Source organism: Echiichthys vipera (assembly GCF_963691815.1).
Source record: "Echiichthys vipera genome assembly, chromosome: X".
Taxonomy (NCBI): Eukaryota; Metazoa; Chordata; class Actinopteri; order Perciformes; family Trachinidae; genus Echiichthys; species Echiichthys vipera.
The window spans coordinates 33,228,070-33,245,565 of NC_139825.1; the positions used below are offsets into that span (position 1 = coordinate 33,228,070).

Sequence of the window (17,496 nt, forward strand, 5' to 3'; positions counted from 1 at the left end):
GAATATAAAATTACAGTCTAACCCTCACACTCACAGGTTTTAGTTCATTTTGTCTCATGTGTCTAGATCAAAAGATTAAGACTTTTGATCCAAAATCTTTCTCTGCCAACACTAAATAGTAATTTTATACTCGAAACAAGTCCAACTAAATTACACATCTACATATAAGATTATTCCACTTTCTTTTGGCAGTGCAATATATTTGTTTAATCTTCCATTTCTACCAATTCACCTCTCTGCTCTTTCTTCAATCATCTCCAACCCGCAGTGTCAGTCACTGCTTATGTCTTTCCCAAGAGAGTTCACACACTCACACGCTCTCTCTCTCTCTCTCACACACACACACACACATTCACACACACAATCTACACTTAACTAAAAATGTGCTGTTGCCATTTCTCTTCACCACTTCTGGATTAGTCGTCCTGCGCTCCCTCCCACACTGATGCAAAGCCTGCCTCACTGTACGCTGCCAGGCTTGAGGGGCATTTCAGCAACTTAAACTTGAATTTCAGTGAGTGGGCTGCTTACAGACTAACACTGTATATGCACAATACTTTAAATAAATACACAAGTCAGTACTTCGAAATATAAGCTTTGCTGATCAACATTCTTTATGACTTATAAGCATGGGAATACAATCCATACTGCACTAGAGATGTTTTTACAGACAAATACTGAATGTTTTTTGTGTGTTTTTTCCTCTATTTTGCAGTGTAAGCAGCATATTATTAAGATATGTAATTAATATGACCATGTAAACATCTGGGTATGCATAATGTCATTTTAAAATAGTTGAAGATTTAGATAAGAAATAGCTTTTGTAGCACCCAAGGGTCCAAGTTGCTCTCATTCCAGTTACCAAACCTTTAATAGCTCAATATTCAGCTGCTAAAACAGTGAAATCTCTGCAAATATAAAAAGGTCGGTAAGTATATGGTACACTGGAGATCAAAATTAGAGAATTGGAAATCTAAACCTCATTGAGAATCTCTGGAAAATCCTCAGTGACAAAGTAATGTCTAAGAAACCCACTCCAGTTAGTGAACTGTGGAAGAGACGGAAGCAGAACGGACCAAGATCAAACCAGAGCAGTGAGAGAAACTAGTGATGTCCTGTGGGCGCAGATGTGCTGAAGTCATTCAAAGCTGTGGCCTCTACACTTCCTGTTCATTTTTGAATCCTATAGTCCTAAAAAACATTGTTTAAATCTTCTCTTCTGACACTGTGGTGACTGTTCTCTAATTTTGCTTATTGATTTTTTCGCAAAATAAAGGTTTTTGTTGAAATGCCTTAGTTATTTAAAAGAAAAAACATGTTAGTACAGCAGTGGTAGAGCCAGAGCAGATATTCTATCAAATTCTGAAAAATAAAAATTAACAGTGTTTCAGAATAAATCAAGTATTTTGATCTCCAGTGTATATATATTTCAACTACAGTTCAATGCCGTATGAAGTTGAAAATGAGCATGCAGTAGTCAGGACACATGCAACGACAACTACACAACTTGACATGAAGACGAGATAATAAATGAACATTACATACGTTACATGATATAAGTACAATGAAAATCCAACCAAAGACTGACTCCTGAAAGTGGAAGACACATAATGAACATCACAAACACATCCTAACACCATCATCTTCCTCCAACATTCCTCACAAAATAGATTATTAGGTGGAAAACATCGTATTTCAGAAGGATACAAAGATGATGCCGACATAAATTGTCACCAAAGTTACAGGATAACAACATCTAAGAAACATTACTCTTGTCTTACACTTGGTAAATTTGGGAGAGATATCAAACCCCCTCTGAACTTTCAGGACTCACATCATTTCTAACATCAAATATTTTTTTCAATTACATGAGCACTGACAGTGAAACACAGACAGGTAGGTTCGTGTTGCTGGAGAAAGTGAGCTGCTGTGAGCTGCTGAAGGCTGAAACAAAGCCAGGTCATCACCAGCTGCATTAGGAAGTACAGATGAAACTCAACAAGACATCACTGTAAATTCAATTAACCACAATCACAACATTAAAAAAGGAAATCTATTCCGTAACCTTATACTGCAGATGAACAACATGCTGTGCTGCTCTTTAAATTACAAAAACAAAGGGATGCATTACATTTAAGTTGGCACACAAAAGCAGTGATCAGAAGGAGTTGTGAGATTTGGTCCGTCAGCGTCGTCTCTGCTTACAGCCTGGATTATACTTTCCGTGAGTGTCCGTGTACCCGCCAATTGATCATGTCCATACGGTCCCTACGTTACAAGGGCAACAACTACGCATGCACTGGAAAAACCTACATGTATGCTACATGTATATGAAAAGAGAATATTGTCTTTACACATCATTCTTCCACGGTCACTACCCACATCTCTACAGTTCATCTTTAAAACAATGTAAAGAAAATCAAATGTGCATCAATTCACAGAGGCTGATCTACTGCGCATGTGTGTAACGCATCCTCACAGCGGGATCAAGAGAGGAGTATAAACAGAACAAAAGTTTCAGACGTTATCACTCCATTGAATCGAGTTTGCACTGAAACTGTGAATCATTTTTCATTGCTTTTTAACGGAATGCCTTCGGTGACCACATTTCCCAGAATCCATGAAATCTGTGGCGTCCACAGCAGTCACTGTACGCGTCTGCTTGGCAGTATAATCCAGGTTTAAGTGCAAGCTGACTGTACTGTTAAATTATATAGAAGCATATCAAGGATTACGTGCAACAGACATACACAATAACACTCAACGATAGAAACCTGTCACGATAATATAGGATGTGACCCTCACAAGAGGGGAGGTGGCGGTGGAAGCGTTCATCTACTTGAGGTGAAAGAAGCCGGAGGATTTTGTTGGTGCAGCCATCAGCATGTTAGCTTGGTTCTTGTGAGTTATGTGGATCTGTAATTCATTTAAAAAAGAAAAAATGATTTTGGTGAATGACAGTTTAATTATTTGTGTTCAAATTCCTTTAAATTCATGCATATCTGACCCACTTTGTAATTTGTAAGATGCCAAAAAACGTCCAAATTTTCTGGTAAAACCAATATTCTGTCTGTAATTCAGTTAAATCAAGATTGTCATCCAAAAATATTAAAAAATGTCTACTTTTACTTTGAAGTCACATCGGTTCCTGTGTTATTTCAGCTCTCTGGCCCATGTCCAATATCCACTGAGCCCTGAGCGTTAAACCCTACTGGACTTTAAATGACGTCACATTCATGATCAGCGAGTGTAACAGGGTGCAAGGGTGTACTAGGGTGCTCCAATATCCCAGTTGCTCCCAGTTTATTAGGTACTCTTCACTAAAACTAAGATATTCTTATGCAACAGCCCTGCAATAAACCGTCCTTTCATGAAGGTTATAGTTCATTATATATTAAATGTTTTAGAGAGGCGCTGATTCAACTGTATGATCATTTTTATCTTAATCATATTCCATCATATGGAAGGCTGGTTCTGATATTTTGTGTACCCAATATTTATCAGTGAGGGTAGGGTAAATTTGATCTACGACCCTGCCCCTGACAGTTTTAGCCCTCTTTGCCTGGCTTCAAGTATTTTCAAATTCAAATTAAAAATTGGCATAAAAGTTTTAAAGAAAAACAATATTGCCAGAGCAATAAGCAGCTCACACAGATCATAACCAGGGTGAATATTAACTATGTTTTGCTAACTGAAGTTTCTCTCTCTGCCACCGTAATCAAAATACATATAAATACATTAAACCATGTTGTACACTGACGTTGCCTTTGAAGCCCCTGAACACCCACACAGGTGTTTTCAGTTATTCTGGCTGATTAGACCTCTGCTCGGGTGGAAGATGGGCGGAGCTTTGATGGGAATTTGATGGGAATCTCTGAGGTCATAAATGTCCGTCTACCACTAAGAATGATAAAGGTGTGTCCCACCTTAACAGGTGACACAAAGCTAACAGGAGACTCGGGAAGATGTCAGTCACTCACAGTAGACACACCCACACAGTCATGAGAAGAGGTCTAATCAACGGATTAACTGAAAACAACTGTGTAGGTGTTCAGAGGCTTTAAAGAATTTAATGTCTGAGTCTTGACACTGAAACAGACACTTACAGTACACGGAGGCTGCATCCAGGGTTCTCCATCGATTTGCATGGGCAGGGCTTTGATTGTCCTGAACACAGGGGGCAGAAAAAGTGAGGTAAAATTATACTGTATTATACCTGAAAATTAGCCCCGTTTTGACCCAAAGTTCTAGGATTTTAAAATGTGTCTGTTTACACCAAACTGCCCAGAGAGGGATTAAATACCAGGACAACACCTGACAATAAATTGCAAATCCAAAAGGTAGACGTAAACAACCTGATGGTAATTTGGGAAGTCTGTGCCAGTCTGTGCCCGGCGTTCTTCATTCCGGTGTAGATCTGCCCCATCTCCATGGCTCCTTCCAGCCCCACCACCTCCAAGCGCTTATCAGTCATATCTACGGAGAGACGAAACACACAGTGCACATTCAAAGAGTTTGTAAAACAATAAATCAGTATTAGAAACAAAGAGGGTTGACAGTATCCTCAGAAATTTGGTGGTTTAGGAGAGTGAGGACCTTGAGAGATGGTTTTAAGAAGCTCAGGGTCAGTGATAACCTCACTGTGCTCCACTGCTGGAATACTATCAGGCTTCTTGGACTCGCCCCAGAGGTTGGAGCCTCCGTGTATGCTGGGAATGTTTAAGACCGCTATGCCCTCCAGAGACATGCTGCTAAGGTCCAGAGACTTCCCACAGCACTGGTGGAGACAAAACAAAAAAGGTGTTTATGCAACTGAACATGAGCATGATAAATTATACGTTAGGTTGTATAAGATCTTCTAACCTCAATCATGAGACACTCCTTCAGCTTCTTGCAAGACGCAGAGATGGTCTCAGAAGTGGCAAACTCGAAATACCAAAGTTTGTTCTTCATTCTTCAAAACAAAAGAAAAAACAACAACTTCATCTTCATTGATTAAAAATAAAAAATCTGCTCAGTTGAACTTTTCATTAGAAGACATTGCTCATTCATAGTTAGCGAGACTCCTCACCTGCTGTTGAATCTGCGGGGGTGTTTCTCTCTCATGGAGTGGAAACGATGAGCGATAGAAGCATCCTGTTAAAGTCATATTTTAGTGGATGTATTCACATTTCTGTTTATGTCAATAAGAAATGTTGTTTGTTCGCTGAGGCAAAGACTCACCACTCCAATAGAGAAGTAGTTGTTAATGATCTCGTAAGGCACAGGGTCTCCTGCCTCTTGGGGGTCGTCTGGTATCACCTGCATGCTCCAGCGGTCCATGTGAATCAATTCACTAGTTTCGATCTCTTTCAGGATCTCTCTCAAGTCTGAACCCTCGTAGCCTTTCAAGGGATTACAGAAGAATCAGAAAATGTAAAGACAGAGCCCCAACATCAGTGCCCAAACCTCAGTGAAGGTTTTACCTCCTCCCCAGCGTAGACAGCGAGCCAGGTCATTCCCGGTGCCCAGAGGCAGGACAGCTATTGGAGGATGCACCAGCAGGTCTTCTTTGTCTGAAAATACCCGTCATGTTATTTGACCTTAAAGATGGTTATCTTGGTTATCTCTCTGAATCCCAAAGAGGACCCACAGTACAGTACCTATTGCATCCAGGAGCCACCCGACGGTGCCATCTCCTCCACACACCAAGATCCTGTACTCGTGCAGATTGCGGAACAAGTGTAATCTGAAGAAACAAAGACAACGTTTATGTCAAGAAACTCGAATGTGTACATCTAGGACTGGGTATCGAACTTAATACGTTTAAAGTGATAGTACGGTTTTTCTGAAGTGGGGTTGTTTGAGGTACTTATCGATAGTCAGTGTGCTACCGACAGTAGAGGAAAGTTAAAACACCACACGTTTGGAGAAGTAGTCGGGAGTACAGACACAGAAGCTGCAGTGGACGGGGCTTCGGCTGCAACAAAACCTACTTTAGTCACCTTGAAACAAAAGACCCACCTAACAAAACAGTATCAGTTTAAGTGTAGGCTATATTTAGAATATTTTCTCCTCTGTACCTGGCTGTCAGACAGCTTTTTACTTTGGCCCACATTTTCTAAACGTATTCCTATGCACTACCGCGTACTGTATTACCCTGCAGACCAGCTGTTTGAGTCTGAAACCTGAGGAAAGCTCTGTCTGATGGCGAGGTAATGTGACGGAAATATTCTAAATATAGCGTATATTTAAACGGAAATGTTGCAGCTCTCCAGGTAGCGTGTGAGCCCCATACAGGCTCAGCCCTTGGCAGGCCCGAATCTGACTTGTTGCCCTTTGTTGCATGTCATCCCCTCACTCTCTCCCTTTTCTCCCCGTCACTCCTTAGCTGCACTAAAAATAAATAATAAAATCCCTAAAAATATGGAATGGAAATGTATTTTACTTTCTGTATGCCTGTGACTGTTCTCATTTGTCCTGGTCATCGTTATCCCCAAAGCAATTTCAGTCAAAAGCAACTGGACTTGGTTATTTGTCTAGGAAGAACAAATAACCAAGTCCAGTTGCTTTTGACTGAAATTGCTTTGGGGATTCTTTCTGTATGGCTTTGCTTGCAGCCAATCACCGTTCTTGAAATAAATGCAAAATATGATTGGCCCACTACCACAGCGGCGACCACACATACCGCCTGTGGCTTGATGAACTTCAAGTGTTTATTTGACGGAGTTGGCAGCTCAGCATGCCAAGATGCTTCCATTCACATGATGGGTATCAAACTGGTATCGGTATCAGTTTTCGGGTTCTAGTATTGTAATTTTTTTAAGTTCTGTACCCTGGTGCAGGACCTCCGTTGGAAAGGTTGTACACTTGACGCGGGTTCAGCAGGTACTGAAACTTTCTGAGCACTCTGTGGAAAAACACAGAGAAGCGCACACACACACACACACACACACACACACTCACACACACACACACACACACACACACACACACACACACACACACACACACACACACACACACACACACACACACACACACACACACACACACACACACACACACACACACACACACACACACACACACACATTCAGGAAATGAGTGGAACCTTATTCATATTAATAGATTACTGTTACACTAGGGGAAAAATAAAGTTTTTAAGGTAATTAAGAAAAGAAGAAAACACAGTGAGACTTTAATCTGCTCACCGTTCACCCTGCATTCCTCCACTTTTTGGGTTCACAAACACCAGCAGAGGGTGGATGTCTGGAATCGTAGCAATCTGAAGAAGAACACATGACAGATTAAGATGCGATGGATTATTTACCTCATCTAAAACACACATACATAATATGTGAAGATTATGAACACATGCTGTGAGTCAGGCTACTATATTTTTTATTTTATTTGGCTTTATATATATATATATATATACTACCATGACTTCTTTGTGTCCTGTCTCACACTAAAATAATTCGATTTCTTTCATATTTAAACATTATGATGATACAATTTAATTTCCATGGCAGAACATTTTAGATTTTAGGAACATTCAACTGAAAATTGTTGGCAGTGAATGTTAAAAAAATGTACTTTAATGTACAAACATAAGGACAGAGAGCTAACTGAGACAAACAAAAGCTGTGTATTTAGACATATTTTAAGGTGCAGGAGTAAGTTTCTCTGTACGTTTTGGGTACTTTTTCCTTTTATCCTGAAACCAACATGATTTTAAGCTTGTGACAGGAGGTATACTTTAAATTTAAATACAGGATCAGTGGACAGGTGTTTACGTAAGGACTTTGTCTAACTGATATAAAAAATCTTCAAAAACATGACAAATCACTAAAATTAGAGATTCTCCCAAAAGCAATGATACGCGAAGGTTAGTCGAAAGAGACCTCACAGAGAAAACACACGGGTGCACAGAAAAGGCATAAAAGGATGTGGAGGATTTGATAACAGCAGACCTGCAGGATGTGGCCGTCAGGGGTGACGTTTAACAAGCTGCTGTCCTCCTCCTGCAGGAAACGGGACAATTAACCAACAAAACACACAACTAACTGTCAATAAACCAAAAAAATCCAAATCTGTTAAAGCCACTTTCATGGTGCTGCTTACGTTACCTTTGAGACAGCGTATATGGCCCATGGAGGCAGTATATGATCTTTCAGCGGGCCACATTCACAGGACGATATGCCCGTGAAAACACACTCATCGTGACGCTTAGGGAGAGGCAAGACTCAGTGAACACAGAAAAAAAGGAAATCCTCTCTCATTCATTCATTAATGTCCAAACACACTCCTCACCTTCTCTTGGCACCACACACAACGCCGCCCCGCGAAATTTTTGATCTTCTTGTGGCAGACGTGACACTTGGTGGACTTACAGTCGGCTCTAATCCAGTCATGAGCTGCGACCTGAGACACAGAGGAGTAGAAAGGGAGCGGTTGAGGAAAAGGTGTAATTCCTTACTATTACTCATCTTGGTTTTATTAAGGCTATTTAAAGCATGTTGTTTCCTTGTCCATTTTTAATTACCCAGTGTATTTCTCCCCTTCTCTTATACTCATAATGTCTTGCCATGTCTGGTGATGATATCAAACTTCTGCTGCCAAACCACAGCCAAGCCCTGAATGACCTCAGGAAATATGATGTTATCGCTGGCTTCAAAAGAATGTGCACAGATCACACCCTCCTGAGGTTATAGACAGCGTCACATTAAGACTCTTTGGACAACCACCGAGAGGCAGACATGTATCAACAGATCGGATACCCCTACAGCACACTGGCACATCAAACCTCCAGAAGCAGCTGATTAAAAACTTCACTACAGATTATGAGTTCTGGTTATGACACCGGAAAAAAAACATACAATATTGTAGACGTGCAAAATCAGGACATTTAGCAGATGTGCAGAACAGACTGCCAACTGTAATATGCACTTAAAAAACACTGATGGGCTGCACTTATTAGCGACTAATGCAATGTGATCTTCCCTATTGTTGATGTGTTTACCGGCGCTGCCATTTTGGTCAGTAAAAAGAAAACAGACATGGATATAACCACATGACAGTTCATTCATTCTTGAACTTGAAAGTTAAAGTCCTCCGTAGCTTTTTCCACAGATTTAGTTTAAATGTGAAAAATCTCACGAAATGACCAAAACAAACATTAATTCATGTATTCATGTATATTCACAGACTGATGTAATTTTTATAGAAGTAGAGCTCCAATGTTGACATGTAACGCCATTACCATTTACATGCACACTGTATTTTACATCAATCTCACAAACACCATCCTTCTGCCGGAAACATTCACTTAAGCCCAAATGGTATGTTGATCCGCAGCAAAAAATAGTCCCCAACCAATGCACTATTTACTCCTTTTTGTGTGACAATTGAAAAAACTACTGTCCTCCACTGTTTTAGGAAATTACGTTTTTTAAAACTGTATATTTGTGACTTGTTCTATATGATTAAGAGTAGCAACAACGTGGCTGCCACAGATAGAGAAGGGAAGAGTGGAAAGTATTGAGAGACGGTCTAATGCTTTGTTAGTTTTGTTCCTTCGGCTGGTTTTCATGGGATTTGTTGACAATAACAAAAACATAGAATTATCACCAGATGGGGCGGCAGTTGCTCAGTCCGTGGGGACTTGGCTTGGGTTCAAGTCCCCGTATGGACCAAGTACGGAGTGTGGACCAGATCGCCTCCTGGTTCTGTTTATGCATGTGTGTATTTAATAAAAGCATGCTTTCTTTCTTTATCCTTTAACTTAGAACTCAAAATGCTCCTGTAAATATAACTGTAAGTGTGAAAAACAGAAATAAGTCCAATGTAAGTAAATAGAAATTAAGTGGTGGTGTGTGTGTTTGTGTCCTTACACCAATGTCCTGTTTAGATTTGACGAAGGTACGAGCACAGGGTTCGGGGTTCTTGTTGGCGCACTGATTGTGGACGGTGTACTTGCAACCTGAGAGAAAAGAGAAAAGACAAGTGATCTAGAAAATGTGTGACTCCTCCAATTCATTTGTACTCTGCATGAGGTGCTTGGCCGCCCCCTGATGGCAGCTGTGAGCTCTTACAGGTGCAGCAAAGTCCCTGCTTCCCGAGGCCGAGCAGCATGCTCTGACACACGCTGCAGTAGGTCGGCTTGTTAAAGTGCTTCATCCTCCAGATGTGCTGTCCATCCCTCTCCGTCATCTGTGGGTGAAGGGAAGACAAAAAGACCACAAAGAAGAAAACAGGAGACAGTTGATTACACTGAAAATAGAGCAAAAGAAAGTTACCGTTTCAAATTGGTTTATTCCTGGTAACACTGTGGGGAAATGTAAGTGTCGTGGGTGGAGTCAAATGTGTGTTCTGTCACCTTCAGTCCAAGCAGAACAAGCAAAGGCACGTTGTTCATGCCTCCCTTCACCCATTCGTCCAGAGTGACAGTCCCACTGTCGTCCACATCAATCGCTGTCATCATGTCTTTGAGCACCTGTCCAATTACAGAAACAACAGCCCCTTATTTATCGTCTAACTCCTGCTGTAGTAAGCTTTTCTTTCTCATGTAAAACAAACGTATCGCACCACTCACGCAGGCTGTTTCCGAACACTCTGAAATGATTAAATGATAGAATCAAGAATCATAAAAAAGACACCAAAATGAGACTCATACTGGTCTGAGTTCAGTCACGTCCCAGCCCAGGTAATCAGCAGCTCGCATCATCTGCGTGATTATACGATCCACCTCCTGATGGAGAGACAGAAGAGGATATGAGGTCATAAAGGTATAAGGTTTTCCTTTGTACAAATAAGGACCTCTTTTTTTACAGATGGACTGGTTAATGATTAATGGACTGTTAAGACTTAAATAGGGCTTTTCAAATATGCATCGGAGGAGCAGGACTGTAGAGGTTAAATATATAAAGTGCCACTCATAATCTTGTATCCGTGTAGCCAGCTGTCGGACGCATTTTCTGTGCTGCTCCTTCATCTTTGAACATATAAATGAACTTTACAGTACAGATATAGAAAGAGAATAATCAGCAGTCATGGAGAACCTCCAATAATTTGAGTCAAAAGAAGGAGTCCAAGACCAAGAAAACAAATCAGTAAATTAGACGCTATTTCTCTCTATTTTGCTGAACTAATGGCAAACAATAATAAAGATACATGTGTCAACTGTTGTAAGTGAATAAATACTCATCCAGCATGTTTTGTTGATTTTAATACAACTTGTCAGTGATTCTGAGGAACTTACAGAGCTGTCCAGGAGTTGGTTGCAGTCTTTATCGTAAAGTTTGAAAGTAACTAGAAATAAAAACAAAGGCAGTCAATGATCCAAACATCTTTGTTTGTTTTTCACTCTCTCAGATCTTTCAAATCTTTTCATTAACCTCAATTATGTATCAGTGATAAAATATCCCATTAAATGCAGTTACACTATAATAAACATGTCACAAAATGTTGAAAAGGAAGATGAAACCAACATTCGAGCTTCTCCCGTGGCTGTCCTTCCTCCAGCACTGAGAAGTAACAGGACACATCCCGAAGAAAGACTCCACCTGAAGTTCAAGAAACACAGTATTGACCAAACTGGAAGCCTTTACTGAGGACTGAACTAGGGTGTGTCTTTTTTCAGTTTTGGATGAAAGATGTAGAACTGCAGCAATAAAACTATAAAAGGAGACATTTTACCAAAGCTTTTTTATTGAAACAGCTGCACTTATATCCAGATCTACTGTACGCCGACAACCTCAGTCGTATGACACAGCAGTACAAGATTAAAAAACACCCACATGAACAAACAGGTTGACGTTGGACAAAGTGTCCAACAGAAAATACTCTTTGTAGCAATGTTTCTTACTTTGATCATTTTCAGAATGTTTCGCCCAACCGCTCAGACTGTAGAGCTTTTTCTCTTCACACCTGCTTCAGGCTGTTATGTAAAAGAAGACTTACCCCTTTTAGGCAGAGGGCTCTTTGAGGATCCTTCCTGCTCCGCATGTTGAAAATAGCAAAAAAGGCGTTGGCAGAAATCTGAAGGGAAGTCATCCACTTCTAGGTAGGTCTTGAGAAAGAGACAGAAACCGACTGCATCGACGCGCTGTGGAGAGAAACGAACCTCGCTGTTAGAAGACTCAAGGTCCAAACAATAGTGTGACATTTACATTTATTGTGATGCTTTATTTTATCAAATCTTTTTCAAGATAATTCCCAAATAGTTTCCTAGATTTCTTTTCATTTGGAGCTTATTGGAAAAAATAGACAATGTTCAATTGATTCACTTTGAATAATAAAGCAAAACTGTTAAATGTATCTACAGTCGTGCAGACAGTTCAACATATATGTAGAATAACATTTTCATAATAAACAAGAAACCATCTTCCAGGGGGTTATGGTTATCGTTAGGGTTAACCCTAACCTGCAACAGCAAATCGAGGCAGGGGGCATAAAGTGTGTGTGTGTGTGTGTGTGTGTGCGTGCGTGCGTGTGTGTGTGTGTGTGTGTGCGTGCGTGCGTGTGTGCGTGCGTGCGTGCGTGTGTGTGTGTGTGTGTGTGTGTGTGTGTGTAGGGGCCCGCCCTTTATACAAACACACCCATCTATGAATTTCAACTACAAGCTTGTAAAGTTTCATCACTGAATTCTACACGGTTACACACACACACACACACACACACACACACACACACACACACACACAGACACACACACACACACACACAAAAACAATACCAGCGTCACTCTGAAAATGAATATGAACTTGGTTGTAATTAAAGATTTTCTTTCGTAGATATTCCCTTTTTTCTCTGTGATTATAATCAAATTAAATAGTTATTGTCGGATAACTTCCTGTATGTATTAGCAGCAATTGGAAATGACTTTGCTGTAAATTAAATACTTGTACACATGGCCACATGTAAAGTGACTCACCTCTCCAAAGCTGTGCTGGGACAGCCGACGTCCAGGTTGAAACTCCTTAATCACGTCTTTCACCCTCAAACTGCTGTCTGCAAAGGGAACAATGGAGAGATCAAGTGAGAGAATTAATAAATCAAACAGGACATGAGAAAATAATCAATAATTTTCTGATATAAATCTGCGCTCCGTCTGTTACAAACATGACTGGGACTGTCGTTTGTTTCAGTTCCTGAACGTTACTTACTTTCAAACAAAATGTAATTATTGAAATGTATTATTATATATCCAATCACCAGCTTTACTAGATCTTGGTACAAGCACGCTGCATGCTTTTTGGTTCACGGACGCTGATGAGATTTACTCCTTAGGTGTTGACATATTGTATTGAACTAGGCAGTGATACTCAATACTATGGAGGCAATTCAGTCAGCGCCTAAACGTAAAAGTAATAAGTTCAGTACCCAGTTGTGAACATGACGTTCTTCAGTTAAATTGAGAGCAGAGAAATTGAGTTCTTTGTCAACTCTCCATTTGTCCCAGACTTTAATTACATGACTCCTGGGAGATGGAACAGGAAACAAATGAGAGGCCGTCACTAATTGTGGACATGGAGGCTGTGTGTTACCTACATTAGATCCGGGGCTGTCAGAGGTAAAACACAGAGGTACCTTTCCGAGGTCCAGAGAGGAGTGTAATTATCCTTTCATCCATTATCTAAAAGTGCAAATCCCCTCATCTCCTAAACTAAAAGCTCTACACACCCATTTCATTTCTTTGAAAGCCTCTCTGTAGCCCCGAGCAGAATATTTTTAGCCCCGTGCCACTTTTTGTTTCCTGTCAACAGGTCTATCCAGTTCAGTGTTCGCTGAACAAAAGCATTGTGTTGGTGCTGAAGGATCCTCAGAGGATCTATATGGAGCAATTTGTTGTTGAGTATAGTTGTTTGATGTTCGATGCTTAGAGACTTCTGCTGCTTTCACTTTCTGCCCACAGTGACTGGAGAGATTCACTCAGTGAATCAGTTGGTAACAAGAAAAGTCTGCACAGCCAAATCAATCCGAATGCACTTTTAAATCTCTCAGTTTGTCTCTGAAAGAATAAGATTGCAAAAGTATTCTGATCGATTTAAGTGAGTCTGTAGTTACACTCTTTTCTTGTCTTTGTTTTAACCTTCATAAGTCACTGAAACAATAATTTTATCATAACTTCCAAATCATCAGTGTTGGGGAAAGTATTCAGATCTTTTTGCTCAGGTAAAAATACTAAACACACTGCAAAAACAGCAGCTCCCTGTACTTGTACATAGTGTTGGGTAGCTCGCTTCATAACTAAACATCATATTAATATGATTTGAATGCAAAAATCTTAAATTGCAATCAGCTAAAGCCATATAAGAATTGTAGTGTAATAAAAGTAGAATGACGTAAAAAGAAAAGACCCAAACAAAGTAGTCTGAAGCAAATTTGTAGTGTGCACAGTACTCGAGTGAACGACTTGTGATTGTTTTATATCACAGCAGATTACAGTTGATGCAATAATGTGAAGTTATATTTTACATTACACTGGTGGAAAGTAACTGAGTACATTTACTCAAGTACTGCCCATAAGTACAATTTTGAGATACTTTACTTGAGTTTTTCCATTGGATGTAACGTTGTATTCATACTCCACTTAATCTCAGAGGCAAATATTTTACTTTTCTTTAACAGTTTGACTCTTAACTCTTTAAATATTTTTCATCCCCTTCTCGTCCAGTGAAAACAACCATTTATCTCCAAATTTGCTGAATTCAAACATAAATGTTTGTAAAAACTGAAGGATGAAGAGTTCCTTAATGTGTTGAGAAAATTCTCCAACTTCTTGAGCTGAATAAAGTCGTTAAAACCCTCAGGGATCAGCTGTAAAATGCAGCGTCACAAAGCTGAGAACAGAAAAGTTGACTTTTTAGAGATGTGTGGTTCTCACAGGACAGCAATGCTACAAACATATGATGATTTTATAGATTAAACTACCCATCAGGATATAAAGGAGCTAAAATGAGCCCAACTTCAGACATCTACAGGAGTAAAATGCAACATGCACAATAATGAAGCAGTAAAATTAAACCAAAATCATTTATAACAGAAAACACATTTGACTAATGATATTTACATGACTTTACTTAAGTAGGGTTTTAAATGCAGGACTTTAACTGTTTTCAGTGTGGTAAAAGTACTTTTAGTGGAATAAATGACCTGAATACTTTCACTACTGGTAATTTTAATAACATTATAAACAGTTGGGTGGTTTAATCTGTAACAGTTTTATGAGCTGATTACATGTTTTGTATTTAAATATCTTAATCAGCACATTACCGATTGGCTGTCAGATAAATGTAGTAAAACAAAATTCCCTCATAAATGTGGTGGAGTAGAAGTATGAACATGAAATAGAAACACAGTTCAGTTCGTTACATGTCGTCCATCATTATTCTTTATATGCACACATTCAGTAAAAGGTGGATACAAAGGTCGTTGTACACTATAATAAATATTTTGACTCTATTGATTGATTGATAGAGAGATTGTGTTTTTGCTCTTCGACTGATCTCTTTATGTTTTACGTGCAGTACTGACACGTCGGTGAATGCTTAAAATAAAGTGAAGTGAGAAGGTGAAACGTACCCTCCATATAATGCTGCAGCTGGATGAAGTCCACAGGAGTCAAGGACCCGTCTGCATCATCGGACGAGGCCATGCCGATCAGCTGATCGAGCAAAGAGAGGTGACAGGGAGGAGAAGAAACTTGCAGATCTCTTATGATAGGTGGGTCGTCCACTGTTCTGGCAGTTACTCACATCACACAACTGGTTTGCCTCCATTCTTTGGATTGCAAATACTAGTAGTGAGTAAAACACTCCCTTCATAAAGTACGCTGATCAACCACAGTGTCTAGGATTGTGTCAACAGATTTTTCAGACACCTTTAGAAACATGAAACTGAGTCAAAGGTTTGTGAAAAGATCTGAGAAGATGAGGATTTATCCACGTGAATTATAAGTAATAACATGCAGAGTTTGTGCAGAGTTTAGAGAGAGATAACTAACTCTCAACAGCAAATAAATGAGTAAATAATAATAATAATAATAATAATTAAATACCAGCCTGAGATATTGATTGTGATGGTACATGTGTGCACCTTTATTCTCTTCAAAATAAAAGTCTATATAATATCCCATCATCTTGATCCGTAGGTGAAGACCATTCAACTAAGACCAAGCTTTCAAGAGGAGCGTCCATCAAACAGGATTATAATTTAAGTGACTCTGCTTTTTATTTAGTGCTCTCTGAAACTGCTGCACAGGTGTTAAGTCACCCAGGAAGAGGACTGGAGCCTGGCTGCTTACCTTTCTCTCTCACCCTCTCCTCACACTTCAGCGGACGTAAATAAAAAACTGTCCCAAACGGAGCTTCACAACACGGAGCTGTGCTGGTTGACGGCAGCTGGCGCTTGTGGGCAAATGTCTGTCGCGGTTTTAGCGGATGAAGGGATTAAGAAATTGGGCGGAGGAGGAGCTTTCAGCGACACAATTACAGTTAGTGGCACCGCCTCGCGCGTGTACAGTACGCGTGCACGCATTAAACGCAACAGCCATGCACAGGCACGTGCACTTGTCTGATTTACTGCACCCTGCCAACAACACGTTTTAAATACAGTAACTTTAAGCCTCAAATCAGAGTGAGGTTCAGGCTCACGTTACAGAGTGGACGAACACATGTGGAGGAATTCATTCTTACATTTTAGATCATTCATTGGGACAACGCACATGGATGATGTTCTCTTTGCAGGAAAAGTGACAGACTGGGTCTTAAAATTCAAAATAAACTGGAATTTTGCTGATTTTATTTTGTAAAATCAAAACAAGAGACAGAAGCATAAATAGTTTTCTTCAGCTGAACATTATCCTGACACCAGGAGAGGCCTAGAGAAGGACATAAAATCAAACTGTGCTAATTTTGTTTGAGGTCCATGAATAAATGTATCACCCGATCGCTGCGCTCTGAGAATGCAGGGCTACTTGTCGTTCCTAGAGTCTCCAAAAGTAGAAGGGGAGGCAGAGCCTTCAGCTACCAAGCTCCTCTCCTGTGGAACCAACTCCCAGGTGTTATTCGGGAGGCAGACACTGTCCCCTTATTTAAGAGTACGCTCAAAACTTTCCTCTTAGATAAAGCTTACAGCTAGGGCTTACGAGCCCTTAGCTATGTTGTTATTGGCATTCAATTTCTCTTAGAGCCTGCATGTACAGGGCCTAAAATGATTTTGTTCTGTTTAATTATGCTGCTATAGGCCTAGTCTGCTGGGGGATAATACTTTTCCTGATACTCTGAGCTTCTCTCCTCTCTGTCTGTATCATTCATGTCTCATCAATGCATGTTACTAATTCAACGTCTCCTGCTGCTATTATTACTTTTATTCATATAAACTACCACTTATCTTATGAATTATAATTTGTAGCCATAAAAACACCATCAGTGGTATGTCTCGCTGTATCGTAGCTGTTATTGCCGCTACTCATCATTGATCATATTTACCACTATAATTGTTATCATTGTC

General features: G+C 40.0%; 1 protein-coding gene across 2 annotated transcripts; it reads right to left on the bottom strand.

Annotated features, from left to right (window-relative positions):
• Positions 1-600: 600 nt before the first annotated feature.
• Positions 601-16,403, bottom strand: dgkab (diacylglycerol kinase, alpha b). 2 transcript variants are annotated; one of them, XM_083939295.1, is made up of 24 exons: positions 16,289-16,403; positions 15,568-15,649; positions 12,917-12,993; positions 11,944-12,088; positions 11,472-11,546; positions 11,243-11,292; positions 10,658-10,732; positions 10,361-10,477; positions 10,077-10,194; positions 9,876-9,964; positions 8,296-8,406; positions 8,112-8,210; positions 7,956-8,006; positions 7,194-7,267; positions 6,815-6,889; positions 5,643-5,728; positions 5,466-5,555; positions 5,224-5,384; positions 5,072-5,136; positions 4,864-4,954; positions 4,597-4,777; positions 4,356-4,476; positions 4,107-4,167; positions 601-2,916 (listed from the first exon to the last, which is right to left on the bottom strand). In XM_083939295.1, exons 2-24 carry the CDS (start codon positions 15,638-15,640, stop codon positions 2,836-2,838), a joined length of 2,166 nt encoding a protein of 721 aa, XP_083795421.1. In that variant the 5' UTR covers positions 15,641-15,649; positions 16,289-16,403; the 3' UTR covers positions 601-2,835. The 2 variants fall into 2 exon arrangements, with proteins under 2 accessions (XP_083795421.1, XP_083795420.1); XM_083939294.1 differs by having other exon boundaries at positions 15,568-15,765; positions 16,289-16,397.
• Positions 16,404-17,496: the final 1,093 nt, after the last annotated feature.

Coding starts and splice junctions, on each gene's coding strand:
- dgkab (XM_083939295.1), bottom strand. CDS start 15,640: ATGGCCTCGTCCGATGATGCAGACGGGTCCTTGACTCCTGTGGACTTC. Junction 5,556..5,642: donor GTGGCTCCTGGATGCAATAG/GTACTGTACTGT, acceptor GGGTATTTTCAG/ACAAAGAAGACCTGCTGGTG. Junction 4,955..5,071: donor CCCCGCAGATTCAACAGCAG/GTGAGGAGTCTC, acceptor TTTGTTTTGAAG/AATGAAGAACAAACTTTGGT.